This window comes from Cyprinodon variegatus, unplaced genomic scaffold (assembly GCF_000732505.1).
Source record: "Cyprinodon variegatus isolate N-32 unplaced genomic scaffold, C_variegatus-1.0 Scaffold146, whole genome shotgun sequence".
NCBI lineage: Eukaryota > Metazoa > Chordata > Actinopteri > Cyprinodontiformes > Cyprinodontidae > Cyprinodon > Cyprinodon variegatus.
Window position 1 is genome coordinate 53,359 of NW_015150599.1, and position 17,751 is coordinate 71,109.

The 17,751-nt window shown below is 37.3% G+C and overlaps 1 protein-coding gene across 2 annotated transcripts in view; it reads left to right on the forward strand.

Moving 5' to 3' along the window:
• Window positions 1-8,245: 8,245 nt before the first annotated feature.
• Window positions 8,246-17,751, forward strand: part of tcerg1l (transcription elongation regulator 1 like) — a 38,579-nt gene continuing 29,073 nt past the window's right edge. For both annotated transcript variants that reach the window (XM_015377077.1, XM_015377078.1), the window contains exons 1-2: window positions 8,246-8,384; window positions 13,832-14,031. In XM_015377077.1, the coding sequence (XP_015232563.1) occupies window positions 13,849-14,031 (183 nt within the window). In that variant the 5' untranslated portion in view covers window positions 8,246-8,384; window positions 13,832-13,848. The remainder of the gene's footprint in view (window positions 8,385-13,831; window positions 14,032-17,751) is intronic.

A 17,751-nucleotide genomic window follows, 5' to 3' on the forward strand; every position in this document is an offset into this window, starting at 1 on the left:
TATGCTGAAACCCACTGGCACACTTTGAGCATGCTCAAAATTTCTCAACATATGCCAGCTTATTCTCATAACTTATGCTCATGGGCCATAAGTTACAAGTAAGTTACCTAATCGATATACGTTAAGTGTGAGTTACTCATAAGTTTTGGCATCTAGCTTATCCAAAACCTATGAGTACTATGTGCATAACTTATGCGTAACTTATCAAGAACTTACATCCAACGTATATCACCATATTTGATGTGTTCCAGACCACCACTGAACATGTTTCTAATGTACAGCTACCATATAATGGCATATTGGCAGCGTTTTGGTATAAAAGGGGGTTGCACGCTAAACCTGCTGCAACTGCAAACTCTCTATTTCTTTTTATTTCTTCTTTTTTTTTTGGCTGTTTAATATCACAATCAAAGACATCTTTTTATGGGGGCCAGGCGCCTCCAGGCGCATTGCTACTCCCCTCAGGACATTGGCTTGTGCATCATTTCATGGGCATTACGCTGCATTATGCATAAATAAGGCTGTCATTGGACGTACACTCTGGACTCATTATGAATATTCCATTAATACGCCCAAAATTGGGGGAAAAAAACAGGAAGTTCAGCGTATGCCAGCATTTTAGGAGATTCTGGGACACAAGCCATACACTGGCTAAATCGGCAAGGGATGTAACTCCATGAAAAAGAAAGTTTCATACCTGGACTTTGTGTTGACAACCACTGTTGTACATGGAAGTAACTTTCACGGTGTTGTCAGGCAACAACACATGCCATAAGTTTAGCCTTACTTAAGCCTCTTTTTCACTGAAAATACAACATTAACCTGGGTTTTTCAACCATGGGTCGACCCGCTAATAATCGTCCTTTGGTATTACTTAAGGGATGTAAGAGAGGGCAGGATATATGTCAATAAATACAAAAGGCAGACCACTTTTCCTCACTTAGCCAAAAACTGGATGTTCTTTATTTCAATGTGCAAACAAAGTACTTTGTCACATTGTTAAAAATCCCCTTTAGGCGAAAGAATGGGTGAATTACCAATTGTAGCATATAGCGCTTTTGAGTCTCCTAAATTACAGTAAGTAGGTCTTAGCCCACCCGATGCTATAGCTGTCGTAGAAACCCAACCATTCCTGCCCCACTAAAATCTAGAGATTTAGGTGGACCAACATATACTACTTGAAGGCCTAAAGAACAACCTCGATGTTGGCTTATAAAACCTTCCCACAAGACAATACATTTGCAAGCATTTCACCATTGTCAAGTAAAGATAATAGGAATAAAGAGAGGGATGTGAGGGTGGGATTTGTGTCACTTATCCTTGCCTTGGGCAGGGTTTGTCGTGCTCAATCTTTATTTCTTCCCTGACAAAAATGAAAGGATTTCACTGCATAATACAAGGCTTCCTGGAAGTTTTAGGATTATTTGGGAGTCCACAGAGATGGAGTCAATGGCCATGGCTATAGTTAAGGACAAAGACATGGAGCACTGTGCCACATGCAAAGCACCGCCCTGGGACAACAAGCACAGGGCTGTGCTATGCACGCACCACAGAGCAAAAATCCTTTAGAGTAATATTGTTTGTCAGCAGTGTGGGCTGATGAATAATGACTTAATTGCATTTGACAAACTGGTGGACCTCCTCATGGGTGTGCTCAACAGGCTGAGAGATCTGCTATGGTGCCAAACCCTTTGACTTCAATTTCCAAAGCTGCATAATGATAAACTAAACAGGATAGGACCCAAAATAGGCCTAAAGAAGACTTTTGAGCCTCCAAAAACATAAAACTATGCCCACATGCCATTATAAAAGGTTGCCCCCAAGCTGGATGAAGAGGAGTAGGACACTCTCCTGATGACAGAGTCCATTTTCATGTCTACAGGAACGAGCCTTGTACTGATACAGCTATGTGAAGCAATGTAATGGATCTACAAAACCTGTTTAGCTTTTAATTGCAAAGAAGGAAAATAATTGTTTTTACTATTCAAGGACGGTTTAAAGTTAGTGCACAGATTGTTCATAATTGTACGGCTACAGTACACACATAGCTTCAACCTCTGGCCAGCAGACTGCCGCATGCCATCCCTGGAACAGAATAGGGACATGTGGAATCTTTAAGAGTAACGGTTAATGCGGCATGAAGAAAGATTTTGAAAATATGTCTTGCTGGACAAATGGAATAAGAACCTGTGGAAAAAGTACTAAATCCTCTCAATGTCATGGCTTACCACTTGAAGAAAAGCCATGTCCAGTACAAAAAGTATATATTCCTGGTCCTGTGGTGGAACATTCAAACTATCTTTTACTTTCTTCAAAAACAAGTAGGACAAGGTCTTAACAAGAAACTCTGTGATACAGCCCAAATCTCTAGCAAGATCTGACCCCATAACTGCTTGATTTGCATAGGCTCAAAAACAGCTCAGACTGAGCCACAGCCTCAGTGTTGAAAGCACCTTTTTTGCCTTGCTTTTCCACAGTTATCTCCTGGATATAGCTCTCTGGCCGCCATCTTTCATTTCCAGACTCTTCTGTCAGATTACCTGATAATCTGTGCACCTGTGTGTTGTCTGTTTTCCTGTCTCCTGTTCTTGCAATCTTCTTCTTTATTTCTTTTCTGTATTCTTTTTTTTCTTATAAATTTATTTATTATTTATCATTCAACACAGAGTGGTGCAATGGTGTTCCTTTATGCGCTTTGTTCCTGTAAATAACATTTGTTAAAAAAAAAAAAATACTCAAGACACCATCCTGGGGCTTTTTTATCTAGTGTTTTCAATTGTTTTGCCATACTTTCTGAATTTGTTCTTTACACATTTTCTCTAAAATAAGTTGAATGAAATGTGTCGCATAGTATAAAGATATAATTTGTTTCTATTAATTAGTGGTTAAGACTGAGAGTTATTTACAATTTCCTACAGAAATCCAGCAGTTTTTATGAAGGGGATCTTTGATAGAACTCATTGTTTTTCCTGAAACAAATTTCTCTGGCAATCATTATTTAGCTTGACTGGCTGATTTCTTTCCACTTCAATTAGATATTCTTGAGGGCTTGTATAGATCTTTTCTTGTCTTTGGGATCAGAGAATTTTTCGTTGGAGGGTCTAATTTTTTTAATTTAATTGGATAACAAGGGTTTTAAACATTGGACTGCTTGGCTGAATCTGAAAAAAAAAACCCTCAGGCTTGTTTACGTCATTATGGGAATAACTCTGGTCTAATTGGGACTACAGCCTACCGAAAGAGAGCTAAAAAACACACAAAAAAATTACACATTGAGGGCTTGAGGCCTCCATTATAAATCCAAAACATAAAAAGGTACATTAGCATTTATCATGATGAGTACACATAAAAAAAAAGTGTTAAACTCTGTGAGATGGGAGGATTTGGGGAAACCATATAGTTTATGGTGGCAGCTAGGAATGTCAGTTGATCCCTATGCTAAATTAATTGAGGCTAGGAAGCATCCTGCTTCCTTGTCCTACCTTCTTCCTTACTGGAAGCACTGTTCAGATAGCACTTCATCTTTTCAACCATTGATGCACTTTTGATATTGCTTCTTCATAACCAATAGCTTTGCCTCCTACAGTAACCTGGTGGATCTACTCAGAGAACGACGCCATTCAGAAGCAGTTCATATTTCATTACATATACGCAGCAAGAATAATACTAAGGTCCAGATGTTGGCCTACTCAGTGGTAGCTACAGCCATGACAACAAGTGTTTTCTAGAAAACATTTTTAGCAATCAGCTGGCCAACAGCTGCAGGGGATGAAAGTGTTTGGTGTTTTCAGTCTGACTGCACCTCATTAAACAGCTTTCATCATCACAACATGACAACGAGGAGAGACAGAAAGATGGAGGATAATAGAGGGAAATGGAAGGTTTAAAATGTTTCCCTGTAATAGCTCCCTTTCCCTCTCTTTTTATTATTCTTTACTCTGGGACTAGACAAAAACAACCCAATTTCACCCATCGCTAAGAGCACGTGTGTGTGTCTTTGTGTTTGAGGGAGAGACTAGTAGTTCTTTAAAATATCACAATCTGACAAATAGAGCAAAAATGAGCAAAATTATCTATGAAGTTTTACACTCTGGGCTCCACATGCAAAGAGGCAACTTTCAGTCAATATTAGACAAATACGTTTTTTGGTTGTTTTTAATAGGGAACCTATCAACATGATAATCAGTATTGGAGTGTGAATGCTATGTGGGGCTGAGGATCCTTACTGGTGGGAGTGGCCACCGGCTCCTGATCAACTACACCTGCCACCTATTTGATAATCACCTGCTGGGGACTTGAGGAGCAGTGTGCCAATCTATTGTCATCTGCGGTTGGTTTAACCTACTTAACCTACTTGAGTTAAGCTTCCTGAAGCTCCTGTCACACCTTGACGAGTAAGCCAGCGTATGCCTGATGTCCCAGAATCTTCTAAAACACCGGCATACGCTGCACTTTCTATGTATTTTTTCAATTTAGGGCGTATACATAGAGTATTCATAATGAGTCAGGAACTTATGTCCAACGACAGCCTAACTTATGCATAATGCATGGCAGCGTAATGCCCATGAAATGTCACAGGCCAGTGTCCTGAGTGGGGCAGCAATGCAACCGGAGGCGCCCGGCCTGCATAAAAAGATTTTTTGATTGTGGCATTAACTTAGCTGCTGTTTACCGCCTGCCAAAAAAAAAAAAAAAAGAATAAATAAATACAAAGAAAAAAAAAAGAAGGTCTGCAATAGCAGCAAATTCAGCGTCATATCTGCTAGGAAGGTTTTTGGTCGTGGGCATGAACGCAGGGAGGATCCATCACACTTGCCTTCTTGCTCACCCTGTGATGGGGATGAGGTCGAGAGGAGTACAGATGGCTTCCTCTTGTGAACCCCCTTTTATACCGAAATGCAGCCAATATGCCACTAAACAGTAGCAGTACGTTAGAGACACGTTCAGCTGGAAAACGTCAAATACATTGATATGGGTTGGAGATAAGTTCTTGATAAGTTACACAGTTATGTACAAGTTACTCTTAGTTTTTGGATAAGCTGGACACCATGACTTATGAGTAACTTACACCTAACGTATGTCAATGATCAAAAAACTTTTTTTTCTTCTTCAAAAGTGAATGTAACTAGATATATCTTTATTTTGTGGAACATGACAATAGCATTTAGTTGGATGCTTATTATTTTTTTATTTTGGCATTATTATAAAACAAAGGCACATAATCCAGCCTCATCACACAAATGCACAACTGCATTCTCTACTGAGGTTAAGTTTTTTATGTCTAACAGGCCAGTACTTTATCCTAATTCTGAACAGTATCACACGGAAATGTTTCCTTGTGTGTCTTAGTTCATTACTTCTGGCAGGTCTATAACTTCCTTCCTTCTGGTAGCAATAATTGGTGAGCTAACAGGCTTCAATTAATCAATTTATTGGTTCATTATTTCCATGTTTTGTTTTACTGACAGTGAACATTTTTTACATTCAGCCCCATAGTTTAAGGTGTAAATTAATTTTGAATAGTGGTTGTCTTTTGTATATGTAAAGCACTTCGTTCACAATTTTTAATATTAAAGTTCTTTATAAGCGGTGGTTCAGACCAGGGGTCCAGGAGGGGGTCAGCATGTTTTCATGGGGGCACAGAAAAGCATGAAGTAACAAACATGGCAAGGGATCCAAATATATTAAAAGAGCTGCATGAAGTGAAATTTCTAGTCAACTTGGTTTAATTAAAATTATATGTCTTATTAGGTCAACATAAATTCATCAAATCAAATCAAATCTGTATTGTTGTCATTGTCACAAAGAACAACGAAATTTAAAAAAAAAAAAGTGCCATCAATCGATCAGTGCATATGCTTAAAAACAAAAACAGAAATCACTGTCACCACCATTTACACATTATATAAGAAATAAATAACAATAGCTAATAAAAACACTAATAAGAATAGTACAATCTCACACACATCATCCATGATGATTAATGATTTCGGAATTTTACATGTTTTACGGGTGCTTCCAGGTTAACGGATGGTTTTGGACTTTTTCTTTTAGTTAATCAAATTTCACGAAAAGTTCTGCTTTCAAGATCAGTCTGTTTGTGCCATTTTTCTGCCAAATGATTATACCCTACAAGATCTTCAGATGATTCCATTGTTTTCTGCAGTTTGAAGATTCTGATTACTACCTATCACATTTTCATATGTTCTTCAGTTAATTTTTGCTTTTTTTTTCATCTATTCCATTTCTTTAGCTAATGTTTCCTTTTTAATTCAGCATGAAAAGCATTCCCACTTTGCTGTTTCTGCGAAACAGCTTTTTCTAGTTTGATGTTACAATTACTAAAAAATCTGAATTATTTTATTTGTTTTGAAAAAACCTTTAGCAGATGAAAACTATGATCCTTTCCCAATACCACTGAAGCTAAAACAGAATTTGTAAAGAAAAAAAATTATATAGATCTAAAGGACCAGAGGGGGGCCCAAAAGAAGAACAAAAGATTTGTCCCGCTATATTTTTCAAATATAAAAAGAAAATCCAGCAGTAAAAATAAAAAATCTTCATGTTCTTCCTCATTTTCAGTAGCAAACAGTGAAATAAAGCATGAATATATTGAATATATAGATTACATTGCATATATAACAAAAGAAACAAATTAACCAGAAAATGTGTAAATAAGCAGAAAGGCTGTAAAAACGTCCGCGGCTGAAAAATTCAGCACCCCAGAGTCTGGGTTTTATATAGGAAGAGAAAGGCAGGAAAAAGAGGGAGAGGGAGAAGGCATCCAATACCAGCACCCAATTTATATAGAAAGCTTTGTTACCAGTATAGTTCAAATTAACGATAGATTATTAATCTGTTTAATAAAATAAGATCTGCTGGATACAACTACTTAGTTAATCTTCCTCAATATTGGAGGGGAATTACATCATTAAAGATGGGTGCGTCTGAAAAGGAGCATAAATGTAAGTTTTTTATTATTTTGTTTGGTTTTTAGTTTTAAAGAAGAATTAAACCAGGATTAATCCAACATGTAATAATCCTATTGTGTGTCTGTAAATAACACAGAGGCCAAATAGCCAGAAAGCTCCCAGAGCTGAGAATTTACCTTCATCAACCAGACCAGGCAACAGGAAAACACCATCAAAGGATTAGCAGCAGCTAAATGCTAGGAGATGTTTAGCAGGATATTTACCTTAAATAACTGCCTTTGTTCCTCCTTCACCATGTAATCAGATGATGCTACAGTTGTTTCTACTGTATCCTGGACAGCTGCAGTGCATTTGGTAGCCTTCAACAGCCTGGATTATAATCTGTGTCAATATTAAAACAGTTTAGTAAGACTTTTATATTTAGATTAAATTACAACCATTAAAACAAATCTATAAATTTTAATCATTCTCATGAGCAGCTTGACGCAACCATTTTATTGTCATTAAACATCCAGATTAAGGAAAAATAAGCTCTAAGGGCATTAAAATAATCTGTCCTTTAATCAAGTTAATCAAGTTATAGTGAAACCTAATAGGGATATATTTTCACAATCCTAAACCTATTCTCCATTCATGAGTTCACAGATACAGCTGTGCTTTATGTATTAAATAAGCCGTTATTATTTTTGATGGGATGTAAATGTACAGTTTAAAGTTAATGTTTATTTAACTTTTTCAGGTTCTGATAATATTAATAGTTTAGATGATACTTTTTATTTCTATATCTTTATAGCAGTTTTAAAGCTTGCGTCATTTTGGGTCGGGGCGCAATATCAATGTCTTCCATTGGGCCCCAAATTCCTGACGACACCACCCCCCACCCCCAGTACTGGGGCAGTGGCCCCCGTTGGCCCATGTCTAGAACCGCCCGTGAAGGAAAGTTCTCTAACGACCAGAGCCACATTTCTACTTAAGAAATAACTGTCTACTTTATTCTTAATATTGTATTGAAATAAAATCACAAAGCTTTACATTTTTTAATGCACAAACTGTTTATTTCTATCATTATTTAAATTTTTTGAATATATTTTTAAGTAGCATATTTTCTTGCTTATTGACTAAATAAAGCCCATTAGAAGTTTGCTCTAACTATGCATTTAGAGTCAGACTCCTGCTTTGAGGGGAGGGCTGCTTGTTATCGGCGCTGCTTTAGAGATAGAGAAGCGCGCTTTAGTGTCTCCGCGCGCGGCCGCTCTCAGCGCGTGCCTGTCGGTATGTGAGCGTCACGTCGTGCTGATGTTTTAACCTTTGACGGTTCGGATGATGATCCGGAGGACGATCTGCGGCTGGAGAAGGAAGCGGAGAGGAGAGGGACGTGACTGAACCTGAGCTCCGGGATTCTGTGGAGTTGGCAGCAGTTAGTCCAGAAGGGATCTGCAGAAGCTTCTGCAGGTACTGATTGCAACATATGAGGGAAACTGCTGTTAAATGACAGCTGCTGGATCATGTTTCTAATGCACAAATGATCAGCAATTAAAATGCATCAGTTTGACAGCACAGATAACTGCTCCATTTGCTTTGGATTACGGAATTATGGCTTAGATTTGCATTTTGGATGGGGATCATGTTGAGATTGTACATTTTTCTATATAGCCTATGTTATTTATTTCTTCTCTCCCATTTTTAAATTAGCCCATGCAGAGAAGATGACGGGGTTAATAGCCTACATTGCTTTGAGAAAATGTAATATGTTACAAAATCTCTCTTGATTTTTATAGACTAAAACTATATATTTGTGGTCAAGTTGGTTAAAAATTTGTGTTGGAAAAGTATAAATGGTTGAAGTATTAATTGATTGACTTAATAACTGCTACAGAACATAAAGGTAAATTTAAGGCGCTGGAAGTAAAAAAAAAACATTAAAACAAAAAAAGAGTGTAGGCTAGAAACCTTGGGTTCATTAGTTTGGATATTTTCCATTTGAGGTTCTGTGAAGTAATCATCAGGTTATTGTAATGTTGCACCGATGCCATTTTTTGACCCCGATACCGCAGTGCAGTATCGGCCGATACAGATACTGATGTGTGTGTGTATATATGAAGAACTGCATACTACTTGGATGTAAAATAATTTCCATCATGGCTTTGTCAAGCTGCAGCCTAGCTTTGAGATGCAGACTAATACAAAGTGAATCCAGTAGAACTTTTTATTGCCTACCTGGAATGGGTGACAATAGTTGAATAAACTTTTGGCTCTCAAAATGGTATCGGTGCCCTATTTGTTGGTACTCGCCGATACCGATACCACCATTGTAGTGCTGGATCGGGGACCCGCCCGATACTAGTTATTTGTCTTACCACTATGAGCTTATGGAGAGAAAACACCCTAAAAGCGGTGGAGACTAACAAATAGTTTGAAATACAGAGCTTATGAAATTAAGCTTCACCTGACTTGTACTATTTAAAACAACTGAACCTGCAAATGTTCACCTACCTTCACCAAGCATGGAGTAAACTGTTGGATTATCTATTAGCTTTACAGCAGAGTTGAAGACAGGTGAAGGGTTTGTGATCCAGGCAGGGATGCTGCCAGGAATTTTGAGCCCCATGAAATACATCATAGTGCACCCCCCCACCCCCCGCATCAAAAAATGTATGCAAGGTTTAAAAACTGCAAAGAGTATTGTTTAAGTTATATGTAATTTTAACAAAGAAAATTATCCTAACTTCAAAAATTCAAATGTACATTAGCTCTAAAATTTACATGAAAAAGTATCCTCTCAATATAATAACAGCTTATTAAAAAAAACAAAAAAAACAGCTGTATCTGTGTACACATTAAAAGAAAATAGGTTTTGGATTTTGAAAAGGAATAATGTCCTCTTACTTTTCGCTATAGCTAATAAAGGACAGATTAATTATATGCTGGCCTTGAGAACTTATTTTTAATCAATGTATATGTGCAATGACAAAGCATGTAGTTATGGTGTGGCTGCATCAGGCTGTTCATGAAAATGATAGCGATTTATGGATTTCTTTAATGGCTGTAAATCAATCTGAATATAAAAATATAAAAACTGAACTATTTTAATATTGATACTGTTTTTAATAAGATTGCTGGAGGCAATTCAGGCAACTTTCTCCTTCAGTTGTCCAGGATCCAGTGTAAACAACTACAGGCCATTTCATTTTATAGTGATCATTATTTAGAGAAAAAATGTGTTTGAACTTTTATTATAAACAAAAGTGTAATATGAATAATTTGGAAATGTATAAAGAGAGAACATCCCACAGACCCTGTAATGATGCCAACTGACCTGTCCCTGAAACAATTTAGCTCACATTTCTTTAGGGGAGGGTGGGGTATTGAAGAGATGTGGCTGCTGCTGCAAACTTGATGAGGACTAACTAAAGACCAGAACACACCAGTTGCCTTTTTAATCTCCGATCAGATTTTTTTGTCACTCTGATTGCGTATAGTTAGGCTTGGACTAGGCAGGGTGGGCAGATCTGCGCAGATTTTTTCACTTCCGTCACTGTGCAACACAAATTAAAACCGTTTCCCACATTTGACTTGGACAGATTATGGAAAGTTATATAAAAAAAAACAACCACTGGAACAGTTATAAAGCAAAGCTCCACTCAACGAGTCTCTGCAACATCTCAAACCAGAACATATAGAGAATGTTCATATATTAAAAACATAATGAAATCTACATCTAAAGAAAAGAAAAACACAGAAATAAACACAGTGGGATGGTTTATATGTTGGCAGAGGCAGAGAGAGGTGATTCTCAGAGAGAGATCTGTGAAGTTAATCATTTTTTCTTTCTTTTTTTCATAAAGAGATGAGAGATACACCAGGCTTACCTGCTTTGTCTGCCCCTCATTATTTAGTTTTTGTGAGACTCAAAGAGGATCACTATTTTACTATACCTGTTTTTTCTTCTCCTGAAATTAAATATTTTTTCCAAGGAGATAAACTGCATTTTCTGCTCATTGTTTTTTCAGCGGCTCAAAGAGAATGACTACTTTGTCAATTCTCTGTCCTCCTGAACTTATTGTGGGTAAAGTATTCTATTTTTTTTTATGTATAATTGATTATTTTTGCATGAGTCTGTCCCGCTCATTATATACATATATATACTCTATATTTCGATTACAAAACTGGACATTTCCTCATGCGACTAACCGATTTAATTTAGTATTTTCCGCCAAAGCAGATGTGTTTTACTTTGTAACTGCGTCTCTCTTGCTCTCAGACCCATGATATTGCCTCTGAATTGCTGTGTCGTCTGACTAAAATAGACCTGGGGTCTGTCTCAGTCTGACCTACACAAACCCCTTTGAGCGAAACCGTGTCGGGAGTGATCTCCCCATTGACTTACAATAAGCGCTAAACGCCACAACCTCATCCGACATTATGTTCCGTCTAATCGGATGCAAAATTGAATTCTGTGTGTTCCGGCAGATAGCTAGCTGGTCTTAAAACATCTGAGCCTTGTGCCAGAAAATCATTATGGTTTCTTAAAAATATCTACATCTGCAATACCCCTTAGGAATAATAGTCATTCCCATCTTGATCAGCTCATTTTGTCACTGCACCTTTTTACATTCCAATTAAATGTATCCTCTGCATTGAGCAGAGGGCTCCCACTGTGCAGTGACTGGGAATCATTCTGTGGGTTATGGTACCCAGTGTGGTATTTGAGGATATGAATGAGGGAGGCTGGAGCCATCTCAGTAACGCATGTGTGTGATCATGTGTTCAGAGTCAAAGAAGAGAGCTCAGTCAAAAGTTTTCTGCAGAACAGGTCAAATGCAGATAAATTCACTTCTGGTAATCTCTTGGCAGGCACCCTGCTCATAAATATGCAAAGGGAAGAGTGTTTAAGCTTAGTAAATAGCAGGGCAATGTTTCAGAAAGTGGCATAAGTTAAACTGTTAGTCAAGTTGCTATTGCAACAGCCTACAGTTTCTGAACCAACTCTGGTCAGTTTAGAACTGGGTTGATATGCTCCACTTTTTTTTTATTTTGGTCGGTTGAGGATGTGGGTAGCAGCATTCTGGATCAACTGCAGCTGTGTCATCCACTTTTTAGGAAGACTTGTAAAAACAGTGCTGCAGTAATAGGACGATTGATATTCACAAATATCGAAGTTGAGATTACATTATTGCAGTTGCACTTTTATTTAGATTTTTCTTTGCATTAAACAAAATGATGTAAATGGTTCACTACAGGGTTTCAGTTTTTTTTCATGAGCTGGAAATATTGCTTGTGCAAAGTCCTTTTTTATAGAACTTTACTGTAACCTTTGGTCAAGAAGAGATCAATTCTAATTGCATACATGAATGTGCATGCTAGCTGTACAGCTGTTTCATGGTGAGTTTTAGTGATGGACATATTTCAGCTTCAACTACATGTCATTATAAGTAATAGGCCAAGTTGAATGCTTTTTAATTCATTAGAACTTGATTCAACTTTATTTATACATATAATATTGAACTCCTGCCATGTCTTTCTGTGCTTGCAAGGTTACAGCTATATGCACATTTAATTCAAAAGCAAATGTTTTTTTTTTAGATATCAAATGAGTGAAGAGTCAAGGGTTTTAAATATAACCTCAGTATCACCCTATTTTTAGGTGGTGGTGTTTATTACAAAATCTAGGAGAGTAACGGCATTAGATCAACTAGTGATCTCTAAAATAATAGTGTTTTTGCCAGCCCTTGTCAGGCTTCATGAACAGATTTTTTTTTCCAAATCTAAAGTCAAGGCAGTGAGTAAAAGCAGATCATTTAGCAATGTCCAATTAAACCAGACAAAATCAACCTTTTCTGAAAATGTGTGTTGTTAGCTCTTACTTGAACGTCCATAAAATGTGCTGGTGAATCACATATGGCTTCTTTAATGGAAGACAAACCCTTTCATAACAAAAACTTAGTACCTGGATAAGATATTGTATCTTATATTGACTAATTAGCTGTATCGGATATCAGTGATTTGATATTGGATTTCGAGGATCCAATCCAATGCAGTCCAGTCTTTTTGCTGATTAAATGTTACTAAATAATATACAGTACATTTATGCCTATGAAACTCTTTTTTACCTTATTTAAAAAAATGTTTATGCCAAGGCTAAAGCCTCCACTCACATGGCAAGATAAAGCGGGTAAAATAAATATTAAAAAATAATAGCAACAAACAAAAATAATCAAGGTCAATGGGCTGTTGGGGCAGCGCCCTAGCGCCCTCTATTGGCCAGCTGCCATTGGCTTGAAAGTCCTTTATTCTTGAGTTGTTTTCTGCAGCAACTCAAAAACATAATTTCAAGCTTTTTGTGTTCATGTTTATGTGTTTACACTGTTTTTACACATTTTTTTCACAGGTATTAACAATAACTAGGAGCTGGTAAGGGAGAAGCCTTAATGTTATTTTATTTTATTTAGATGTGAACAACAATTTAAGTTTACTGTTACTATGATGATTTGTGCTAAGTGTGGTACAAACTGTTTAGAGGTTAAAAGAGGTTACAGTACAAGATGGGAAGTTAAATGTTAAGAATTTTAATGTGCAATGATTTATAATATCATAAACCTTGCATTATGGACATTGCACATGGCCAAAGCAAGACTGATAAATTCCAGAAACAATAACTTTCCCAGATCAGACTTGAACACTTGACATCTAAAGGCTTTCAAAATTCTGAAGTCTTAAAACCTTCAAGATTGATAATTTGATAATTTTAATCAGCTGTTTTTTTTTGCTCGAAACTGCCACAGTAGCCGATTTACCAGGTGAATTAAAAGATTTCCTGTCCAGTTTTGTCATTTTAGGCTGATCTGTTTTTTTTTTTTTTTTTTGTCGTTGTTGTCTGTTTGTTTGTATTGTTTTCTTAGATGAAAATGTTCTCACAATGCTGATCTCAAAATGGAAATACCAACCAGTAGCCATGGGCACAACCACATCCTGGGATTCCTTCAGCGACAACAACCCAAACTGGTTTTGGTTGGTTAATTGTTCAACATACCAGGCCACTTGTCCTCTTGTGCTCTACCCTCCAAATGTTTGGATGCCTGAAATCACACACCTGACACAGGTAACTCTTGATGCGTTGAGTCCTGTATTGATGCTGATAAACAGGGCTTGACATTAACTTTCTTGCTCACTAGCCACTGTGGCTAGTAGTTTTCCAAAGTTACAAACCACTCCGCTTTTTCACTAACCACAATTTTCTTGCGGGGGAATGATGATCAATATTGCAAAGATGTCTAAAGTTTACTTGAACTAAATTTACAAACCCTTTAAATGAGAATGACTCTTGTACGTGCTTCTATCAAGGCTACAGCACATGTTTCTAACTACATATTACCGTATCATGAAATATTCAGCTCATAAGATTCTGTTTAAAGCTTCTATTACATGATAATTAGCAGTGGACAAATTAATAAAACACGTGGTTGATAATTGCATATTAAAAGTGGTGCAGGAAAAAAGGAGATTAATTTGAACATGGAAAAAGGCAATAAGAAAAACTCTGTTTCAATATTTATTTAGAACAGTAAATATTTACTAAGAGCATAGAAAATAGTAATAAAATAAAATAATTTTACCTTCTGTTTGAAAAGTAAATGTAGAAATAAAAAAATATTTCAGAGCTTTCATCAGCAGTGTCATACCATGTCTTCTTGTCTCTGTGCTCTATGAAAACGGGTCTTTGAAACTGAGGGCATCTAACATGCCAAAACTTGATCGTGGGGGGCTTGATCAAAGTCTGTGATGAAAGCTGATCAGTCAGCAGGTCTGATAAGGTATTGCTCTTAAGACTGGCCTGGCAGTCACTTTTGATCAGCTTCATGGCACTAAATCTGCACTAATAATCAGCTGTTGAAAGAGGAATGCAGAGGACAAGGTCAACCACATGCAGTAGATCTGACCAGACGTGGTCAAGCTGCAGAATAACCTCTGGCCAAAAGATGTCTTTTAAAATATTAGGGTTGTAGTAGTCTTGACTTGAGAACAGTCCACTGGTCCAAGACTGTTCCCACTTATACCCCAGATCTCATCTGAGTGGGCTCAAAGAGAGTGAGCTTCTGAACATTTGAGTCAGCAATATAATAGAGATAGATGATGCCAGATATAATTATATAAAGTTAGTTACTTAGATATTTCAGTTAATCTGGTCATTTTGGATACAAAATCCTCCCTCCCAATTTACCAACATTTCTGTTTTCATCTGACTAGTATCAGAAACTGGTAATCTGCATGGAACATATGATCCCATGGCTAACATCTCAGAACCTGTTATCAATTGTCTCTGACAGCAGATTTATAATATGGTCCTTGGATTGATCCAGGTATTAGTTATAACATTCTTTGAGGTTGACACCGTCATACTGGTTTGTTCCAAGCACTTTCTTCAGCATGGGCCCAGGTGTCTGAATTATAAGAGAGACAGGGAGAAAGAAAGATCGACTCCAATCCCAGCACATCCCCTAGCACTACTTTCAGCCCTACCCCAAAATTAGCTTTTTCCTGTGAGGGTAGTGGTGTCCCAATTCCTCTTTGTTTGTAGGAATAGTGGAGATAACAAGGGGTAGGCTAATGATAAAGCTAATGATTTCAGGTGCTGACTTGCCGAGGAAAGGCCAGAGACAATTTCACAGAGATAATGGAGAACAAGGATTTTACCCAGAGACCCACAGTTTTTTTTGTTTTTTTTTTACTTTAGGAAGCCAAAGATAATTGTTGGCGTCAGCCTTTCTTGGTTCACCAGATTCTCCCAGACAACAGAGGTTAGGTGAGACAGTGTTCTGGAGCTAAGACAAGAGCAACAGCGAAAGCAGCAAGAAAACCAGGAAGAGGCTGCCAGATGATAATATTATAATTCATATAAAACAACAAACATGTTAAGTTAATAATAAAAACATAATTTTTTTTGGTTTTATTTGGATTTGTATTTGGGTATTGAAGCCTGTGAGGAGGACAGGCAATCATAAACTTTGGCCATGGTCACTAACCTCGGGGTTCCACTAAACGCACTAATGTCACAGATTGTCTGCTGAGCGTCCACGTCCCGCTGCCACATGTGGATGCAGCCATTCTAGTCAAAGTGGTTCCATCTGGCGTGCCACATCCTTGAAGCATCTCTCCTACCCTAATAGACAACAGAGATTTAGGGTTAATCTTTTCAAAGCTGCTCCTCAAACTTGCCCTGTTCACATAGCTCTTGTGATAAAAGGAATACTGGTCACTTAGAATGTCAACAACTTCCCTTGCCAGGTTGTTCTGGGACACAGCAGCAAAGTAGCCTAACTTCAGCCGATGGGACATGAAGTTTATGCATAGAATGTATGCTCTGTCTCCACACAGCTCACTGACTACCCCTCCATTGACCCCTTTCATGATGGCAGCACCATTTTTTCCAAACACTACTTGTTTCTGTGGCTTCTGCCTTGTCTCATCTTTACTCCCTGTCACAGTTTTCATTATTGATAATATAACTACAGTGACCTGTCTGGCATCTTCCATCACTGCACTGTCTGGCAGAAACTTTGTGGTGGCCAGAGCTTCTTTCAGTTTTTTCTTTCAACATCAGCAATGTGAAATATGAACTCATTAACTCTATTTGAGTCCCTTTAAGTATTTCCAACATTTAGCCCTTGTTTTCTCATCCATCCTAGACAAAATACACATCAATATTGTTATGACCAATGTAGGTTCATGAAAAATAATAATTAACACAAGGATCATTTAATAAACATTTAATGTAATGCTTCCTGGCACATCTACATAGTGCATTAAAGGTGGATCTACTTCTCTATAGCATGTGCTTTGTGAAACAGAATTCTGTTCTCAAGCTTGGCCAACTTCAAGGGGGCCAGGGACTTCCCCACCACACTGTCTGATAAAGAACCATCTTTGCTCATTTTGTTGCAATATATTTTTTATGCCGATGTGATTTCATGGTTCTTTATCATTTAAGTTAGAATTTTTGGTTTAGACCTACGTCATCTTTTTACTGCCATAGATCCTACAGTCTTACACTACTCTTGCCATGGACACAGTTTTTGGTGCTGATGCACCCTAATTTTCCATGTGTTTGCTTTTTTAATAACTCCCATCCACTATAATTGAGGAACTTTATGCACTCATCTTTAAACTGGATGGCTGTGCCAACCATTTGGTGGATAGAAGAGGTACTACAAAAACAAACACTTATACTAGACTGGAAAGACTGTGCAGACTTGATTTTAATTCAGTTTAATGAATTTATCATTATTTATTAATTTTCACGATAAGGGAAATGACCACCATGTAAACAGGCAGTAAGTTAGCAGAGAACATTTCCCAGGGTGCTGCTTATGTCCGTTTTTCCTTGTTAAGTTCAAATAAAAAGAAAAGAAATAAAATGCAGTAATCCCTGTTCACTGAACAGGTGGTTTTAGACCTAAAAACTAAATTTTAAAATAATTTTAAATTTTTTAAATAATGGCTGCAGCATGTAGACAGCACAATAAGAAATATATTTGCACAGTTTATTTGCTAAAAAGACATTAAATTTGGTCCTTTAAATGTGGAGCTGCAATACCTTTAAGTTTTTTTTCAAAAGGTTAGGAAATGTTTATATGAACTAACAAATATTCTATTTTTTGTTGATGTTGTTGAGTATTTATAGCACTAGTGACTGTTATTTGGACAGTAGGCTGACAGGAAAGTGGGTATGAGAGAGGGGGAGAGAAATGTAGCTAAGAACCCTAGGGTGGGCTTCAAACCCGGGTCCGCCGCATCGCAGAATAAGGCCTGCCTAGTATTTCAA